Source organism: Phaethon aethereus (genome assembly GCF_964289735.1).
Source record: "Phaethon aethereus genome assembly, chromosome: 3".
In the NCBI taxonomy this organism is placed as follows: Eukaryota; Metazoa; Chordata; class Aves; order Phaethontiformes; family Phaethontidae; genus Phaethon; species Phaethon aethereus.
This window is the reverse complement of record NC_138576.1, coordinates 30,586,340-30,605,595: the sequence shown is the minus strand read 5'-3', so window position 1 is coordinate 30,605,595 and position 19,256 is coordinate 30,586,340. Positions and strand designations below refer to the sequence as shown.

Here is a 19,256-nt window from a genome sequence, read left to right as displayed (position 1 = left end):
GATCCAAAAAAATCCAGCTCCTACAAATAATCCTGTTTAGTTTGATGAACTGAATGCTGACTGATGGCACTGAGTGTCACCTGAATAAAAAGATTTAGTATTAGCTTTGGTTATTTTGTAATTACTGTTGAACTATCTCAAACCAATGGTTTGACAGGCAGGACCGGACGTGTCTTCTATGTGTGTATTTTTCTGTGATATTTATTATGAGCAATTTTTCTATATAAATGCTTGAGGACTCAGGCTTTCAAAATGTGTCTTATGTTTCAGTACCTAAAGTTTGTGATATGCCCTGTTATGACAAATATGGTAATTTGTATGTTTCTGAACTTTGTTTTGTAGTTCCCCAAAACTTCATAATAAGATTCTTACCAAAAACACAGGCACTCCAAATATTTTCACATCCTTAATTTTTCACTGAAAGTGTGATTTACTGCAAAATAGATCAATTTAAGGGTAAGATCAAACCAAATGGGATTTATTCCTGCTGTAAGAACAAATCTGAATGAATTCACACTTCCAAGTGGGAATGCTGTGATTTCACATTATTTAATAGGATAGCTAAATTGACTCTGGTTTAATTTGTGCATATAATCTACACTGTTGAAAATCAAAGACAGCTTAATCTTAAATGAATTTTTGTCAGTTAGAAATGTTTATTCTGATAAACTGAAACTTTATTCAGTGCTTGAATTTTTACCTGTAGTATCTACATTGTTAATAGCACTGAGCATCCTTTTGAAATCAAATAGTTAATCTCAGTTTTTTGTAGTGACATATTTTCTAATATTTCCAAATTCAATGTGTGTGTTTGCATTCATAATATTTACATGAAAAAGTGGACATCAAAATGAAGAAATAAAGCTCATCAGTAAGGAAAACTAGATTGTACATACACAGGCACAGTCATTGTGGTGTTTGTTTACTTTTCCATAAGTTCCTTAACGACTTACATTTGTAAAATATAATCTTGTTAAAAGGCTACTGTCCTACCTAAGATTTTGTCTACCAATGAAGAAATGTAGCACATTTCATATCACACAAGATTGCCCTTTTCCATGAACACCTCATACTTTCTATTTCTAAAATCTGATGCAAGTAATCTATCTTCTTTAAAAAAACAGAAAACTTAATAAAGGGTGGCCTATGAACACACATTTACTCATACAACCTAAATGTATTATATTTACCTTATTTTTCTTTCTTTGCAGTTAATATTCATGAATCTTGTGCAGCATTTATTTTCCGAATAACACATTTCAGCTCAAATATACATCACTAATCAAAGTGACTGAAAAAAATAGGTGAGACATTTGTAATAAATGATAAAATATACATCTGGCTATTTAAGTAGTATCTCTTGAAGCACATTCAAATGACATTATAATCTATATTTTACCTTTTTATATTCAAATAGGGAACAAGCATTATGATCCTCTACTTTCATGTATGTTTAAGAGTAGATTTAAAGACGATTGCAACTAAAATGTGGATAAACATACAACCATAAAGCACTCTTTTTTTCTTTTTTTTTAAATAGTTGGTTATAACTTAGCAAAATGTTCTTAGCTGTTCAACTTGGGTGCTGTGATTTAGACAGCTTCAAGTACAAAGGACATATGAAAATACTATGTGAATCAATTTATTTGTCATAGCAGCTCTAAAGGTCATACTATTTTGATGTTAGGGAAGAACTTAGTACAGTACATTATCATAAGCAGACTGCAACAAAATAGCTAATGACTCTGGTGCAGATAAAGGTCAGTGGACCACTTTAATCAGTTTAGATTAAAACAGTAAACTTCAAGTTCTGTGCAATTCTGTATTTATGTATGTATTTGAAAATCACAGCTCTATTCCATCTGCTCCTTTTGTGTGTTCAAAGAAATAACTGTCAGTCAGGAAGCAGCTTTTAAAAAATGCAATTAACTGATTGCATTGCCTGGCAGTTAGGCTTCACAAATCTTACCAGTCTGGTCAGTGGGCATGTCATTTTACATTTCTGCCGTGTATTACTGACTTTAGGTGAGTTGCTCAAGCTTTATGAAAGTAGATTTGTAGTATGCCCAGCACTTTTAGTAGCACTACTACCTCACATTTATACAAAGAGAGAGTTGTTCTTTACGTGTGTTGAAGAGGAGCTGAAGGGATTATGATTGCAAGGACTTACCTTCTTTCTTACTGATGGTGTCAAAACGAGAGACAAAACGCTGGTGAGAACTGGAGGCACAGCAATGGCTTTCTTAACTCCTGTTACATCTTACTAAGAAAGATAATTATTCATTCCCAGTTTCATCTGAGCTACAAATGGTGTATTACCCTTCTGCAGTATGCTCTGCAGGTCTTATCACAAATAAAATGCTAGTGATAATTCTTGTAATAAGTAAAAAAACAGTTGTTTAGCAATAACATGTATTTCCACCTTCAATGAGATTAAAATAATAATTTGCCAAATTAAGCAGTAGTGGAGAACTCAATATCCTATTTTAAGAGGCTGTCCTGGGCTCCATATGCCCTGACTCACATGCTTTTGCCATATTTTCAGTTGATCTTAGTGTAATTCAGTTGAATTAGGCATACTTAGGCTTTTATAGAAGAGTAGAGTAGGGGATATAGGTGCTTCAGCTGTTGTTCCTGAATTATAACAGAGATTAGGTGTCTGCCATCTCCTTTCTTCCAGCTAGGATGCTTCTGAGAATGTGAAGAAGCAAATTACTTGAATGTCATCAGCATAGCCCAAGAATAGGCTGTATGAATATCTCTATGAGAAGCATACGTATAAAGTTTACCTAAATCTCAGTTAGGGCAATGTGAGAGTAGCTCCAAGGTGCAAAGATTTAAGATTACAAAGGATTAGAACACGTGAACCTTAAAGTCTCTGAAATCAAATTACCAGGTTTTTTATTTTTTTTTAATTGATACTTAAATATGTAAAACTGAAACACCAGCAGAATGTCTCTTGGTCATCAATATTAGCCAAGATGCCAGCCTCAACCTCAGGGTTTGCACTGCTTGTCAACAGAAGGATTTTATTCTTTAGAGTCTCCCCAGAATTTCCAGTATGTATATATATATTGTTCCTTCTCCTGGCATTCAAGTTAAAGAGTCATTTTCTCATTAACCGCATTGCTTAGCCTATTTTTCTACTGGTTTTCCAATGTAGAGGGGAGGTAGCAGTTCATTTTAAACCATCAGAGTATGCAAAGGAAGATTAATTAATTCTGCTGCCTGGTAGAAGCAATATATGTTACTCATTATAGCATTTCCTCTGTCTGTAATAGGTAAGAAAATAAAAAATTCTCAATTGGAGATCATTGCAGTATTGCATTGTTATCTGTAAAACATTGTATTGATACAGCTTTGTTCATGTGTCAGGTGGCTTCCTAATTTTCATTCATAGGACCAGATTTATGTGAGACACTAAACGGAAGACTATGTCTGAAGATGGCTCAACATAATCATTCATTCCTACATTCTAGTGCAATGCTAAGCTCCTGCTAATTCCTGAAGAGTTGCTATGCTGTTGGGAATGATAGCCCTCCTCAGGGGAGAGGAGACATAATCGGTAGGACATCAACTACTACGTATCTTTGCGAGCACATTTCCAAAGATTTTTTGAGGCATTTTGTTTGCAAGGTGTTAGGACAGTTCAACCTTCAACATTTGTTTGAACTTACCTTTTTCACTATTGTCTTGAATGGAATTTCACACCCTCAAAATATGATATTTTGGATATGTTTTCCTTTGTTCTTTTCTGTGTTCTGTTTTAACCATTCTAACAAGTACAATTTGTGTATACACAGAAAAAATCTTAGCATTGTAGGCAAATTCTTACTATAACCATGTTGTAGGTAAACGTTGGTTGTTGTCAGAATTGTATGTATGCATGTATTTTCTTCAAACTTTGTATCTCATGGCTATTTCACGTGAGACAATTGCTTCTATACATACTCTGATTTCTTATTTTTCTTCATTTTCACCAATACTTTCATATCCATGAGATTCAGTTAGCCAGTAGGTAGATACATAGTTTAACAAAGAGTGTTAAGATGCGATATCACAGTCTGCAATGCAACAACATTGACGGTATCCAAATATTTTGTGAAATCTGAGGTTTTACCAAGTGCTCTGTTTCATATTTTGCCAGACTTACAACAATGTTAATTTGCTCACTGGGAGATAATAGTGAATGTTTCTTACATACAGGTATACTCTACTTCTACTGATACGGTTTTTTAAATGGAAATACGATCCAACACTTTTTTTCAATGTGTCTTGTACTTTTGTATTCTTGTAAAGTTCATGTTCAGCTGCTCCATGCAATCAAATTTAGGCTTCAGTTTATTCATTGTTTAGAAGGAGTCTCCCAACTCAGCCTTCATCAATATAATATTGCATTGTTACGTTTGTTTACTATTCTGACCTTTTCTAAATTAACAAAATCACCTAATTTATTTCCCCTAGAGGAAAGCATATGACTTTTGAGATAATAGGTCAGTTCTAGGGAGCTTGTTTGCCATTTTGTTGGCTGAAATGGTTTCATCTGCACTTAAGGGAAGAACAGGTCAAAACCTATTATGTAATCACTTTTCATATAAAAGATTTCACTCATTTCACATCAGAATGTGCTAATTCTTCCAGTATCCTTGTGCTATTCCCATTTTTGCGTATGTGAAATGGAGATGTCACAGTCTATCAGTCTGTTGTCACAGTGCACTGATGTATTGTGTTTACACCAGTGCAGTCCCTGTGAAGCCAGTGGAATTGCAGAGATATGATTTAAGAGCAGAATTTACACTTTCCTGTTAGGAGCCAGTCTGAGAACAGATACCTTTAAAGTCATGATTCATAAAATATATATGTTGAAGAAAAATATTCCATTGAAGTAAATGATCCTTGGATGCATGCTGCCTGTAGTACGTAGTATGCTCAGTGGTACATGCAATAGAAAAGAGTCCCATTAACTGATTTACTAAATGATCGTATACTTGACTGTTGGACTGGCAGAGCTGTAGTAAGTGAGGCGTGAAGCAAGCTAAGTAGAACCTAGCACAAACAGTATCTGTTTCACCTAAAGTAAATATTACCAGTTGCAGCTAGTAATGCGCTTATACACAAATATGAATTCCTGGGGGGTAGGGGGGGCTAGATTCTATAGAATGTGTGAAAAGCTGTACGCCAATATCAAGTAAAGAAATTGCATCTTCTGTGCAAGGTAGACAGCATTAGGCAAGCTAAAGTGCGTTTGTCTCCTTGTGGTAACCAATTCTACTAGTATCTCCACAGCAAAAGAAAAGAGATACGATTTGCAGGTGAACAGAAACATTTTCCATTCCTTTTGTGCAGCACTCTCTAGAAAGATGTTTTTTCTTAAGCAGGTAACATTAGATTTGTGTATAGTAGAATCTAGTCCTGTATAAATTCAGATACTGATTGTTGCAGTCACTTCTATTATAGTCTTGTTGTTTGTCTATTATGAGACCTGTTCCACTCTTTCTTTACTCTGTAGATGGGGTCAATTGCCTGAAAGACTGGAAATGTCATATTAATTTTAAGATCACTTTTTACCAGATCTGAGACAATTTTTCAGTGTTAACATTACTTCACTGAATCGTATGTGATTCTTCTGATAGAAATGTTCGAATTATAGGATTGTAGGGCTGCAAGACTACTCTGGGTGATAACCTAGTCTACACCACTGCCTTAGTAGATACACTTATGCCATATTTGTTATACCTGTAAATTAAATGCTTATGCCATTTCTGACAGATGTTTGTCTAACATGTCCTTAAAAACCTCCAGTGAGAGAGCCTGCACAAACCTGTGCAATCTACCTCATTATCCATACTATTAGAGAGATATTTTATAATGTCTGACACGGAGACAAAGGAAAGATTACTTGTTTGTAGCAGCCTTCTACATGCTTGGAGATTATATTGTGCATCTGATTTAGGTCGTCTTCTTCAGCTCTTTTGATTTTGCCTATGTGATATATGGTATTATCAACTTCAGGTATCTGCTGCAAGAATGCTAACAACTGAAGGATATATCTTGGATTTGATGAAACTGGGATTTAAACTTATCTCACAGGTCACTTTTCCAGTTCTCCAGTGGTTCTTGAAGCACTTTTCTAGTCTGGATTCTCTTGGCCCACATATTCTTCAATGCGATGCACCAATTGAAGACTGTTAGCATGCCTTATGTAGCAGCAACAATAGAAATGAGGGAACGCGGATATCAAATATGTTGATGATAGTAAGGGAACGAAAGATCAGAGATTAGTGAAAATGGATTGAGCAAAACTCCTGCTGATTAATAAAGTGGATCATCAAGAAATACGACATCATTCATTGTCCTTACCTTGCAATAAAGCAGAAAAATGTTTTACATGTCCACTGTCTGTATACCTATCTATGCATCCCATTATTGTGCTTATCTTTTCTGTAACAGGGTGATATTGTTGACTTATTTTCAGCTGGTCGTCTACTCTTAAGGATCTTTGCTGTGAAACTGTTATCAGCTGTATAACTGTTCCCTAAGGAGGAGGTTTAAAAATCCACTCTGAAGTATGTTTTGCTTATAATAATTATGCCATATTAAGCTCTGTGCTCATTATGTTAATAATAGATTAATTATTACTAGATTATGTGAAGCAACATGACAACAAGCCTAGCAAAACACCCCCTTAAAAGCTAACTGGAAGAAAGCTGATGATTTTAATCAAGCCAATTTCTGGTGAATCTATATTATATTCATTTCACTCTAAATCAAAGAAAATGTGATGGCAATGTAAGAGTAGAGTAAATAAACATTTTTTAAAAATACTTTTCAACATAAAAAAAGGTTCTGTGCAACAAAATAATAGCAAAAAGTCACTGTCAGACTGACTAATATTTTCATACTAAGCTGGGTAGAATGAAAGCAAGCATGTGGTGAACAGGTTTGAAATTTAGCGGGTATGCTTTGATAGTTTTTAAAATATATTCTCACAGCATGTTAATAATGGAAAGCCAAGAAGTGTTGTTCTCTTATGGATACTTCATTTCTTATAGCTTGATATATGTATGACTAGAGAAGTAATGTGAGAGCCATCTAAGGATGCTATTATTCTTCCTGGATTAATCAGAACTGAGGAAGAGCTGGCCATATTTTTTCTCTTGTGTTAATGTGAGTCTGTTGACATGTGTTACACTTTGTTAGAATTTGGCCTGCTCTCAGAAGGTCCAGCAAGTACTGTGATGGCAATTTCAAAGTCAGAGTTTTGACAAATGGCATTCTCCAAATGTACAGCAAATTATCCTAGTTGAAAGTTTACTAAGAAACACAAGGCAAATAGTACGTTTTTATTGTCAAACACTGTATTATCTTTATAATAAAGTGTATAAAATGTCTGTAAGAAAGATTTGAAATGGTAACATAGCACTAGTTTTACTAATATGGTAGGATTTCTGTTAAGAAAATGATGACCTCCTGAAATATGCAAATTTACATGGGGAAGAGCTATAAGGTTGTCATGGTTTAACCCCAGCCAGCAACTAAGCCCCATGCAGCCGCTTGCTCACTCGCTCCCAGTGGGATGGTATAGAAAATCGGAAAGGTAAAAGTGAGAAGACTTGTGGGTTGAGATAAAAACAGTTTAATAGGAAAAGCAAAAGCTGTGCACACAAGCAGAGCAAAACAAGGAATTCATTCACCACATGTACCGAGCATGACGTCATATGGTATGGAATATCTCTTCCGTGCACCCCCAGCCTTCTTGCTATCAGGCCAGCACAAGAAGCTAAACAGTCTTTGACTGCTTAGCAACAACTGAAAACATCAGTATAATCAACATTATTTTCATCCCATATCCAAAACTTAGCCTCACACTAGCTTCTGTGAAGAAATTTAACTCTGCCCCCCCGGAAACCAGGACGAAGGTTTTTCTGTGTCTTGTTGCTTTACTCATTCAGATGTGTACATCTGAAGATTTTTTAAAAGAACTATGTGGAAAAATGTGGGAAAAGGAGGTATTTATTACAAAAATTATTATATTACTGTGCAAATCACTCCATCACATAGGAGTTCTAGAGTAAATTTCATGTGTGTAGTTCAGTGGAAACTTCCTTACACATTTTGAAGCGCTGGCTGAAATGTTTATTTCCCACAGATAAATCCAAAAGTCTGGCAGAAACTCAAGTGTGTTCTGTGGATTAAACAAGCCTGTTAATAAATTTATAATCAAATGCAAATAAGGAACATGTAATTTAAAAGGAAATCGATGTTGAAAGTGGTGCCTAAGACTGGTATTTCCGTAAAACTGTGTATCTGTGTTCAAACAACTGCTAGACAGTTCCTTTCTTATTTTCATTGGTTGCAACCACAATGAAGAAAGAGAAAATGGAGTGTTTGGAAGACTTTCAAAGTCAAAGTATAATGGAATTGGATTGATGCTCTAGAAACACAGTTTTCAGGTGTTTTTAAGCTGTCCTTTTTGCAACTCCTTTCATTGAAAACAATAAGTAGTATTTTGCAACAATGCAATGTGGAGCACTTAGCAACAAACTGAGCTGAAGACAGAGCACTATGTCTAATAGTAGAAAAAAACTCCAGTTCAGTCTGAAATATTTTTCCTTTTCTGTAGTAGCCAGTAACAGGACCTTTAGTGTTCTTTTGAATCAAGAAGAATTGGGTACTGCAGGACCCCACCTGGAGTAGTGTGTTCAGCTCTGGAGCCCTCAGCACAGGAAGGACATGGACCTGTTGGAGCGGGTCCAGAGGAGAGCCACAAAAATGATCAGAGGGATGGAACATCTCTCCTCTGAGGACAGGCTGAGAGAGTTGGCTCCAGGGAGACCTTATTGCAGCCTTCCAATACTTAAAGGGCGCTTATAAGAAAGATGGGGACAGACTTTTTAGCAAGGCTTCTTGTGATAGGACAAGGGGTAATGGTTTTAAACTAAAAGAGGGAAGATTTAGACTGGATATAAGGAAAGAATTTTTCACGATGGTGGTGAAACACTGGCACAGATTGCCCAGAGAGGTGGTAGATGTCCCATCCCTGGAAACATTCCAGGTCAGGTTGGACTGGGCTCTGAGCAACCTGATCTAGTTGAAGATGTCCCTGCTTATTGCAGGGGGTTTGGACTAGATGACCTTAAAAGGTCCCTTCCAACCCAAACTATCATATGATTCTGTGACTCTGATTTTATGACACATTATGCCATACAAACACACCAAGCTATATAAGGCATAGAGATGGACGAGCAATATCATTTGTATCCTAGCTATAGTACCCTTATTATTGGATACAAATATATCAAGGCAAGAGCTTATTTTCATAAGGCAGGCTATACCCCCCTCCAAATACTCATGTGCATTACTATGTCCAATCTTATGTATGCTAATTGTCTTCAAGGGCTTATTCTCTCAAATTTGTTCATCTTTTTAAACAAAGGTGTTCTTATTTTCCTACATATTCTAGTAAAACTGATCAAAGAATAAGGGAGGAATTTAAGTACAAATAGCAGAATCTTTTTGTCGTGGTTTAGCCCCAGCCAGCAACTACGCACCACGCAGCCGCTCGCTCACTCCCCCACGGTGGCACAGGGGAGAGAATTGGAAGAGTAAAAGTGAGGAAACTCATGGTTTGAGATAAAGACAGTTTAATAAGTAAAGCAAAAGACCGTGCACGCAAGCAAAGCAAAACAAGGAATTTGTTCACCACTCCCCATGGGCAGGCAGGTGTTCAGCCATCTCCAGGGAAGCAGGGCTCTGTCACGCGTAATGGTTTCTTGGGAAGACAGACGCCATAACTCCGAACGTCCCTCCACCCCTTCCTCCTTCTTTGTCCCAGCTTTATATACTGAGCATGACGCTATATGGTATGGAATATCTCTTTGGCCAGCCTGGGTCAGCTGTCCCAGCTGTGTCCCCTCCCAGCTCCCCGTGCACCCCCAGCCTGCTCGCTGCAGGCCAGCATGAGAAGCTGGACTGTCCTTGACTACTTAGCAACAACTCAAAACATCAGCACCTTATCAACATTTTCTCATCCCAAATCCAAAACATAGCCTCATGCTAGCTTCTATGAAGAAAATTAACTCTACCCTTGCTGAAACCAGGACACTTTTTTAGCATCATTAGGAGGCATAGCCTTCAACGTGTGGATATAAGGAAGGCATCAGCAGTAACAGGGAATGTAATATTCAATGTAACGTTGTGAAAGCTGTTAACTGTTTCTTCACATAGTGAGGAACTACTATGGAATCTTACACAAATACCAGACACTCTAAGACCCAATTAAGAAAACACTGAAAATAAAACATCAGCACAAGTGTCGGATTTTCTGCCCCATCAGAAGAGCCTTTAACAGCTAGGGTTTCTTTTCTCCTCCAAACTCAGACCTCTGACAACTAATCATAGAATCATAGAATATCTCAAGTTGGAAGGGACCTATGAGGGTCATCAAGTCCAACCCTCTGCTCCTCACAGGACTCCCTAAAACTAAACCATGTAACTAAGAGCATTGTCCAGACACTCCTTGAATTCTGACAGACTTGGTGCCATGATCACTTACCTGGGGAGCCTGTTCAGTGACCAACCACCCTCCCAGTGAAGAGCCTTTTCCTAATGTCCAGTCTGAACTTCCCCTGACACTACTTCATTCCATTTCCTCCTGTCCTATCACTGGTCACCAGAGGGAGGACCTCAGCACCTCCCCTTCTGGTGTCCCACTTAGGGAAGTTGTGGACTGTGGTGAGGTCACCCCTCAGCCTTCTCTTCTCCAAGCTGAACAAACCAAGTGACCTCAGCCACTCCTCATAAGTCTTGCCCTTGAGACCTTTCACCATCTTGGTTGCCCTCCTCTGGACACACTCTAATAGTTTGATTCCTTCTTATATGGATGTGCCCAAAACCGTACACAGTACTTGAGGTGGGGCTGCACCTGTGCATTGTAGAGTGGGACAATCACCTCCCTTGACTGGCTAGTGACGCTGTGCTTGATGCATCCTGGGACACAGTTGGCCCTTTTGGCTGCAAGGGCACACTGTTGACTCATATTCAACTTGCCATCAACCCACATGCACAGATCTCTTTCTGCAAGGCTGCTCTCCAGCCTCTTGTCCCCCAATTTGTATGTATAATCAGGATTGCCCCATCCCACATAGAGGATCCAGCACTTGCTGTTCTAAAATTTCATATGGTTGGTGATTGCCCAGCTCTCTGGTCTATCCAGGTCTTTGTAAAGTCTCTGTAAAGGCCTCTCTACCCGTGAAGGGGTCCACAGCTTCTCCTGGTTTAGTATTGTCAGCAAACGTACTTACTGTACATTTTATTCCTGCACTCAAGTCATTTATAAAAACATTGAAGAACATGTGCTAAAATTGAGCCCTGGGGAACTCCACTGCTGACTGGCCACCAGCCTGATGTAACCCCATTTACTATAGCTCTTTGAGCCTGACATGTCAGCCAGTTGCTCACCCAACATATTATGGGCACAAGTCCATAATAGCTGGATATTTTATATCCACATAGCTGTGTGCTGGATATTTTATCCAAAAGGATACTGTGAGAGACAGTATCAAAGGCTTTGCTAAAATCCAAAACCACCACATCTGCTGGCTTCCCTTGGTCACCTGTATAGGTGACCTTGTCCTAAAAGGAGATTAAGTTGATTAAGCAGGACTTTCCCCTCGTGAACCAGTGCTGACTATAAATTATTCTTATCCCAGAATAATCTTCTCCATAATTTTACCAGGCACTAAAGTGAGACTAACAGGCCTGTAATTACAAGGGTCTTCCTTCTTACCCTTCTTGAAAACTGGGACAACATTTGCCAGCTTCCAGTTAACTGGGACCTCTCCAGACTCCCAAGACTGTTGCAAAATAATGAAAAGAGGTCCCAGGATGACATTGGCCAGCCCTTTCAGTACCCTGGGATGAATGCCATCAGGCCCCATAGATTTTAGTGCATCCAGCTGGAGCTGCAAGTCTTAAACAAGTTCAGGGGCAGCTGGGATTTTGTCATCCCTTAATGCATTCCAAAAGTTCACACTTTTTTTAAAGAAAAGGGCATCAAGGGATTACTGCAAGATACTATTAGGGGTCAAAGTAATTTGGGATTTTTTATCTTCCGTGCGTTTGTCTACCCCCTTCCCTTGCCTCTCATTCTTTCTCCCCCTTTCCACTACTGGTATGCTTTTACAGTTCAGTCAGCTCATAGCAACTAGAAAACCTGAAATTTGGTGTTGAATGGCTGGAGGTTACAACAGATGTTTCACTGATTTCAAATAAAAAGTCAGACATAAAATGAAGCGTTCATTTTTGTAATTATGATTTCTTAGTGTTGTAATTGAAAGTGGTAAGAAACACCAAAATTTGTTCTTGTTAGAATAGAAGAGGATAAAGAGATATGTGAACATTTCCATGGAAGCAGCATGTTGAAGTTAATTTTGGGAAGAGAAGGTATGTTTTTAATAACGAAATGTTTAAAATATATTTTTTAATGGAAAAATAATAGTAAGTGCAAGAATTTTTGAAAGAAATACCAAGAGATTATTAAAACTGCAAGATGCAGCACAGATTTTCACACTTATAAATTGAATGTGCTCAGTCAAAAGTAAAATCACTGTTCTTGAAAAATCTCCTGTATTGCTTGACAGCTGGTTAGATGTTCCCTTGACAACTGCTCTGGTTAATCAAGGGTGTAAATGAAGCTGCTTTTTCAGTGTTTTGCAGGAGTCATTTTAGATTGTGTCATTAATATCAACACTTTTTCAGTAAAGAGGATTTTTGTGGGGATTTTTTCCTATGATGTCCTGTTAAATTGGGCTAGTGTTTCTCAGCTTGTAGGAAGAAAAAAGCAAATAGTTCTAAATGTAGTCCTCCAATTGTGGCATTAGAATATGGACAGTAGTATAACTACTTTGTAATCATTTTTCAGAAGACCAGAAACCCTGGTCTGCTAGCAGTGTGAGATCTTTCTTCAGAAAAAATCTTACGATGATAATTTAGCTTGGATAAGAACAGAGGCTGGTTCTCTTTTTAATGCTTGGTGTTTTTTTATACCTGATGATCTGACATTTTAATTTTGTTATGCCTCTCCTTAATCTGTTAGAAATACGGCTGCACCTTCAGCACTATATAGAAAGCATAATTGTTATAAACTAAATTTTCTTAAGTATGTTTACACAGCCATGAATGCACCATTTTTTCATGATTACATTAGGTACTTATAATGCATGAATGCAGTTTAAAGTCTTCCAGAAGTTCCAGTCTCCGGACCTATTCTCATCCATATTGTCAAGTATGTAATCAGTTTAAGATACTTTACTGTGTTTCCCTTGATATAAACTGGAAGCTGAAGTAATCATGCTATCAATTAGGGCTTACGTCAGTCTTTCCAATGATTAGCAGAGATACTAGTATGAATTTTGCGTTCATGCTTTCTACTGTGCTCCTTTAGTGCCACCTGGCGACTAGCTTGAAAGAAAAAAGTATGATTGCATTTCTCACATGGAGAAGTAGCTGCGATAATTTAAGCTAAAACATTTGCTTAAGCAAGATTAAACCAGGTCACATTTTATTTAGAAGTGTCTGAATCTTGGCTAGTTTATGAGGATTATTTTCATTATAATTTCTAGACCTAAATTAATCCAATACTTAATATCTACAATTGTGTCATAGCTATAAGCACTGCACTTGCTTAGAAATCCAGTATTTATGCACATAGTTAATCAAGATGTAACTAGCAATGGCATTAATCACTTTATATAACTTCTGTTTTGCATCTGTTGAGGTCCGTGAGTCTTTTGTAAAGAAACAACCCCTGTAAGTAAATACTTTCTTAATTCTTTTTCGTAATGAGCTTATATAAAATCCACAGCAGCTATGAAAAAATTATGTTATTCTAAAACAAATGCAGAAAAGAAGGCTGAACCTCTTCTTATTTCGAATATGTGGAAACAAATATTTGACTACATCAGGCCTGTACCTCAGCATTTACAGGAACAGGTTGGGCTCCGCATGGCTCCAGACCTATTTAGATTATTGTGCATAACATTCCCATACATCCTCCCCACACACACATTTTCCACACCTACTCCCCAGACACCCAATTGTCTACTGATTTGTGAATCTTTTTTTATACCATGTGTGTGTTGTGCATGAATTACAATTTTGGTGCCTGACAAAATAAACCTGCAATAGGAATCCTATTGCATTCTGTCCTGTCACTGTCTCTGGAGGGAAAAATACACTGGCTTTGAGTGCAACTGAAATATTCCACTGAGATACAAGGCAGATGGACTGAAATGCCTTCAGCATCTAAACGAGTGAAAAAGCACAACGGAACTAAAAATACTTCAAAATTTAAAGATGTCGGTGATTACCTACTTTCATCTCAGGTGTTCTTAATGTGAGGTCAATATCTCATAGTATGAGGTTAATTAGAAAAATAAAGAAAAATGTCAAGAGAATAAATCATCAGTACCATTTTATTTTCTCTAATGTGGATAATGGATTTCAATCTTCTATGAGATGTGTGCAATAATACAACTGCATTTATCCAGTTGCAAGATTAAGACAGATTTAGAATATAAGAAAAATATTATCAAGTTATAGAGCTACATGAAGTGGTATTTTAGTTCAGGTTATTTCTGCCACAGAATATTTCAAGCGTGTTCTTTTTTCTGTCGTTGTTTTTAAAAACTAGTATAATTATGTCTTGCATATGTCCATATTGTAGCACTTTGTGGTTTTAAATGCCATAGTAAAGATAGAGACAGCATTTGTTTTAATTGCCATTTTTCATTATTTTCATAATTTTCTCAGAAAACTGTCTTTTGGGCTGTAATATTCCATGCTCTGTCTCTTTCTAAAAGCCATTCTAAGCATATTTGAATAATCTAGCAAATGCAAACAGTCCTAATTTTGTGGTAATGTAAGCATGAAAAATATTCAGTTTGTTCACATTTCAAATGACAGTTTTTCCTTTCATGACATAAGAGAGAGATAAATTTCAAGTATTACTTGCTTGGAAATCCTTGCACAGAAAGGAGCAAATGCCAAAGAAAGTACAGGTAGCATTCCTAATGTGCGCTACAAATACAGGGCAGTAAGTTGCTGGTTATAACCTCTCTTTTTTTTTCTCACACCTAAAACACTAATCTCCTGGCTGACGTCAAACAAATCAGTTCTTTTCTTTGAGATTTCATTGCTCAAACATAAAAATAATAATGATAATTATAACAATTATGATAATAATAGCTTATCTCTTTTGCAAAGTTGAGATCTAATGATCAAAATCATGATATAATAGCTGCTGTTTATAGACACTTTTTTTTTTCCTTGGGAATTTTTTTATTTTTTCTGAAACATTTCTTTAAAAGTAGAATGGATCACCAGGTAAACCTGTATAGGGGTGATATCTGTATGAATTTAGGATACTTGTCTACATAAAGATACTGCAGTAAAGACCATGTCAGCATCAAATAATCTTTAAGGCTTATTTTAATTGTGCCTATTTTTAATCTTCCATTTTTTTCCCCCGTAGCAAAGAATCAAAACAAGAGAAATTATGTATACAAAACAGTGAGAACATGTGAATACCAGACATTTGCAGTGAAAGTTTACAGTGCTGAATGTGGCCTGCGTGGCTAATTGCTTGAAGATAATCAAACTGACATAGACCATATTGTTCTTTTCCATTAGATTAATATTGTTCTTTGTTAACTTTGCCACATCACTTAAGCTTTTGTTCCTTGTGGGCTGGACTGTTAGGTGATATAAGGGGTTAAACCTTGAATTGATTTAGAAACTGCAGCAGATGTGGATTTCAGAAACCTTCCTGAAAAGCAGGATTTACCCAGACAATTCCCAGCAGCTGAAATATGAGTAGGAATAATAAATAAAACTCAAAATATATTCTACATATCAAGAAATCACAGTAGATGGAAGTACTTTCTCCAAAATTGTCCGTATTCCAAGTAGAGAAAGGGGAACACAAAACTATGTTAATATACCCATTATTTATTAAGGAGGAACTTCTATTTACTCAATTCACATTTTATAATGAAATTGTGAAAATCAGCTGATCTTCAGAACAGCAGGTGTTTCTTCTGGCTCCCTACATTCAAAATCAAAATCTTGTGCTAACTTTAGACTATGTAAGAAGGAACTCAACTTAAAACATACTTAAAAACAACATAATTTTTTTTAACCTTAAATAAGAAAGAAAAATGAACATTTTTCAAACTCATTTGAATACTGTAGGGGTCTAGATCACATTTCAAAATGTGATAATAGAAGATGCCATTCAAGTATCTTAGTCCTTTTAAAAAAATTCAAAGCATTGTTGCTCCTGGTTCAAAAATACAAAAAGTGTTGCATACTTACAAAGGTGAAGTAATTTAGCACATTTCAACAGCATGCAGCAAAGCACAGTGAAAAGTCAATGAGTAAGTATTGACTGAATTAGCTCTGGAACCAGAAGCAATATAACCATTGGAAAGGTAGGATTTATTAATATGGGTGCATCACCTGCTGATAAGATATACTGCCTATGAGACTTGTGTTAGTAGATGCACTGGGTTTTTTGCTGCTCACTCAGAAATCACTGCACTGCAGTGAATGTTATAAATATTCATTAGGGGCCTAATACTATATCCGTTTATGTCAATACAATGTTTCCAGTAACTTCAGAAGTGAAAACTGAGACTCTAAATGTCACACTGAATCTACAGACTGGCAGATAAAATCGTAAGACTGTAGACAGATAGAGGAGCAAAGCTCAAGGCGTAACATAGTATAAATCATACCATGGCAGCAGCACACAAGCAACCAGGTGGTGGTATATGAAAAGGTAGGCATTTGAGAGCATGGTAGGTCTTGATGTGGTTCCTCCAGGAATAAATTTTCCTTGGCGATGCTGAGGTAATTTCTAAGATCAGTAATATATGCTTCTGGTGCTCAGGGCATAATGGGCTTTAAAATATGTTAACTCTTTCATATGTCTATGGCCTAACATAAAAATTAATCTATCCCAACACAAAATAGTTTATGAGATTCCTGTCATTGTCCTTTAGCATTTACTCAGCTAAAACATTAGGAAGATTTGGCAGTCCGTATAAATGTATAATTTTTTTTGAGCATATTTTGTAAAATCTGTTGTGTAACATTTGTGAAATATTACACAAAAATATAACATTGTTCCTTTTAAAGGCTTTACTCTAGACACCTAATTATACGCATTTGACTAAGCAGAGTTTCCTGTGCAGAGTGCATTTAGTCAGTAAACCTTAACATGCTTCCTGCAAGGAGGCCCATCGCATTCTCTTTTAAAGCATGTCAAAATTGAAACCAAGGAAAAGAGGAATTGGGAAGCACTTCCACAGAAATAGCAGAGCTCAGTTTTAAAGAATTTATTGACTACTGTTCTTGTATTCTCCCATTGCTGTGAAAATGTTTATAAAAATTTCCTTTCTAAATACAAAACCAGTATATTTGAAAATCATCTTGTTGGACTGAATTTTTATTGCTGATAATATTAATAGCGTTTCATCAGATCTCATCATAGAAAGAACCTGAAGAATTCTCAGTGTTTTATTGAATGTTCTCTAGTATTTACTTTACAGATTCCCTTAACCTTACATCTTCTTTATCTCTGAAGCTCAGTACCAGAGTTTACATTAACAGCACGCTTCCCAAGTAGTGATAACTATATCACAGTGTAATCTTGCTGCTGAGTTATGCAGCCTTTCATTTCTTATTCCATTTCTGTTTCCCCTGTAGGGCAGGAAAAGGAAATTTCCACCTAGGGAGTTCAGCATCATTCAACATTGATGTTACTTGTCCAACAATCCTGTGTACTAGGGAGACCATATGTCAGCCACAGTTAGCACTTAAAATTTATCAATACTCACGCATGTAAAGATCTCTTTCTTTGTTTCTGTATACATTTCAAACACTAGAGTCAAGAACAGTAGGAAAGAAAATAGAAGAGGGACATTAGTAGAAGAAACTTACATCTTTTATCTCCTGGCTAGTCCAGGTAGCCATGAAACTGGAGTTATTAGTGTCCAAAGATTGTCATCCTTTATGGAGACAGAAGTATCTTTTTCACCTTGCCTTTGCTGTGTGAGGTTTGAGTACCCTGCTGTCAACAGCATAAACAGTAATGAGATCTGTTTCCTTCCAGCTATATGTTGCCTGTGAGCAGTCCTGAAGGCTACTGTATGATTGAAATGGCTGCAGATGGAAAGCCTCCTGTACAACACAGACTTTCTCTCTCATATCGAGCATCTCAGGTAAGTCTACAAAACATCAAAAACCCAACTATTTGCTTTGAACATTTCATCAGCATATGCACTTTAGTTATTCTCAAAGGAGAACAGTCACTCTTTTTCCAAAGGAGAAAATGTAATTCCTCCTCAGATATCAATATATGTACTTAATTTCTCTTTAATATGTCTTTTCACATCAAGCCTCCATAGTATATCCATTAATTTCTTCAGTTTACTTGACTCTGAAATTTCTATTTCAACTGCCTGAAGCCCATGAAAAGGACACTGATACTGCAAGAGGAAAAATAATATGTTAGCAATGTCATTAACTAGGCCATGGCATTATTAGGAACAATACTGATATTATTAAAGTTCTGGTTTCTTTTTATTTGCAAGCCACACTGTCTAGTGGGGGCGGTTGTGAACATCAATGACTTAACCTGGTGTCAGCTGTTGCTAGGACTTCACTTCTGAATAGTATTGTAAAAATGACTGTCTCTATTTTGAAACTGGCATCAGAAGACTCATTCTAAAAGGGCAATAGGCCAGCTTTCACAAATCTTGAGTTTTTCTGTTATTCTTTGTCTCCACGTTATCACCTCTGTTATGCATTCCCTCGTCACAGGATTATTTTTGCATCACACATTTTAGATGTTTTTACACTTGAGAATTTGAAATGTGATTGACAGCTTACTTCATAAGTTTGTTCACTAGAAGGCAGGACAGTTAGCTGTAGAGATGCTAATCATGATGTGCATATCACAGTATGCACTGCCAGTTAGTAATAGAATTTCTTCCCTGTTTCTTCCCTGAATCAGCATCTAGGTGTTTGTTCAGTCTGATATAAAGAATTAATTTGTATTGGACATTGCTGTTAGCCCAGTCAGTTGTCTGTTCATAGCTTTCAGATGACCAACCTGACACTCTGCTGCAGAAGGTTCCTTTGTCTCTCCCTTTATGTCTCAGGTTCATAAATCTGGCAGAATGTAAAGCTAA

General features: G+C 36.8%; 1 protein-coding gene across 1 annotated transcript in view; it reads left to right on the top strand.

Annotated features, from left to right (window-relative positions):
- The window catches only part of EYS (eyes shut homolog), a gene marked incomplete at both ends in the record, with an annotated part of 830,586 nt that overhangs the window by 689,209 nt on the left and 122,121 nt on the right, over positions 1-19,256 (top strand). The window contains one exon of the mRNA XM_081998016.1: positions 18,176-18,284. Within this exon, the coding sequence (XP_081854142.1) occupies positions 18,176-18,284 (109 nt within the window). The remainder of the gene's footprint in view (positions 1-18,175; positions 18,285-19,256) is intronic.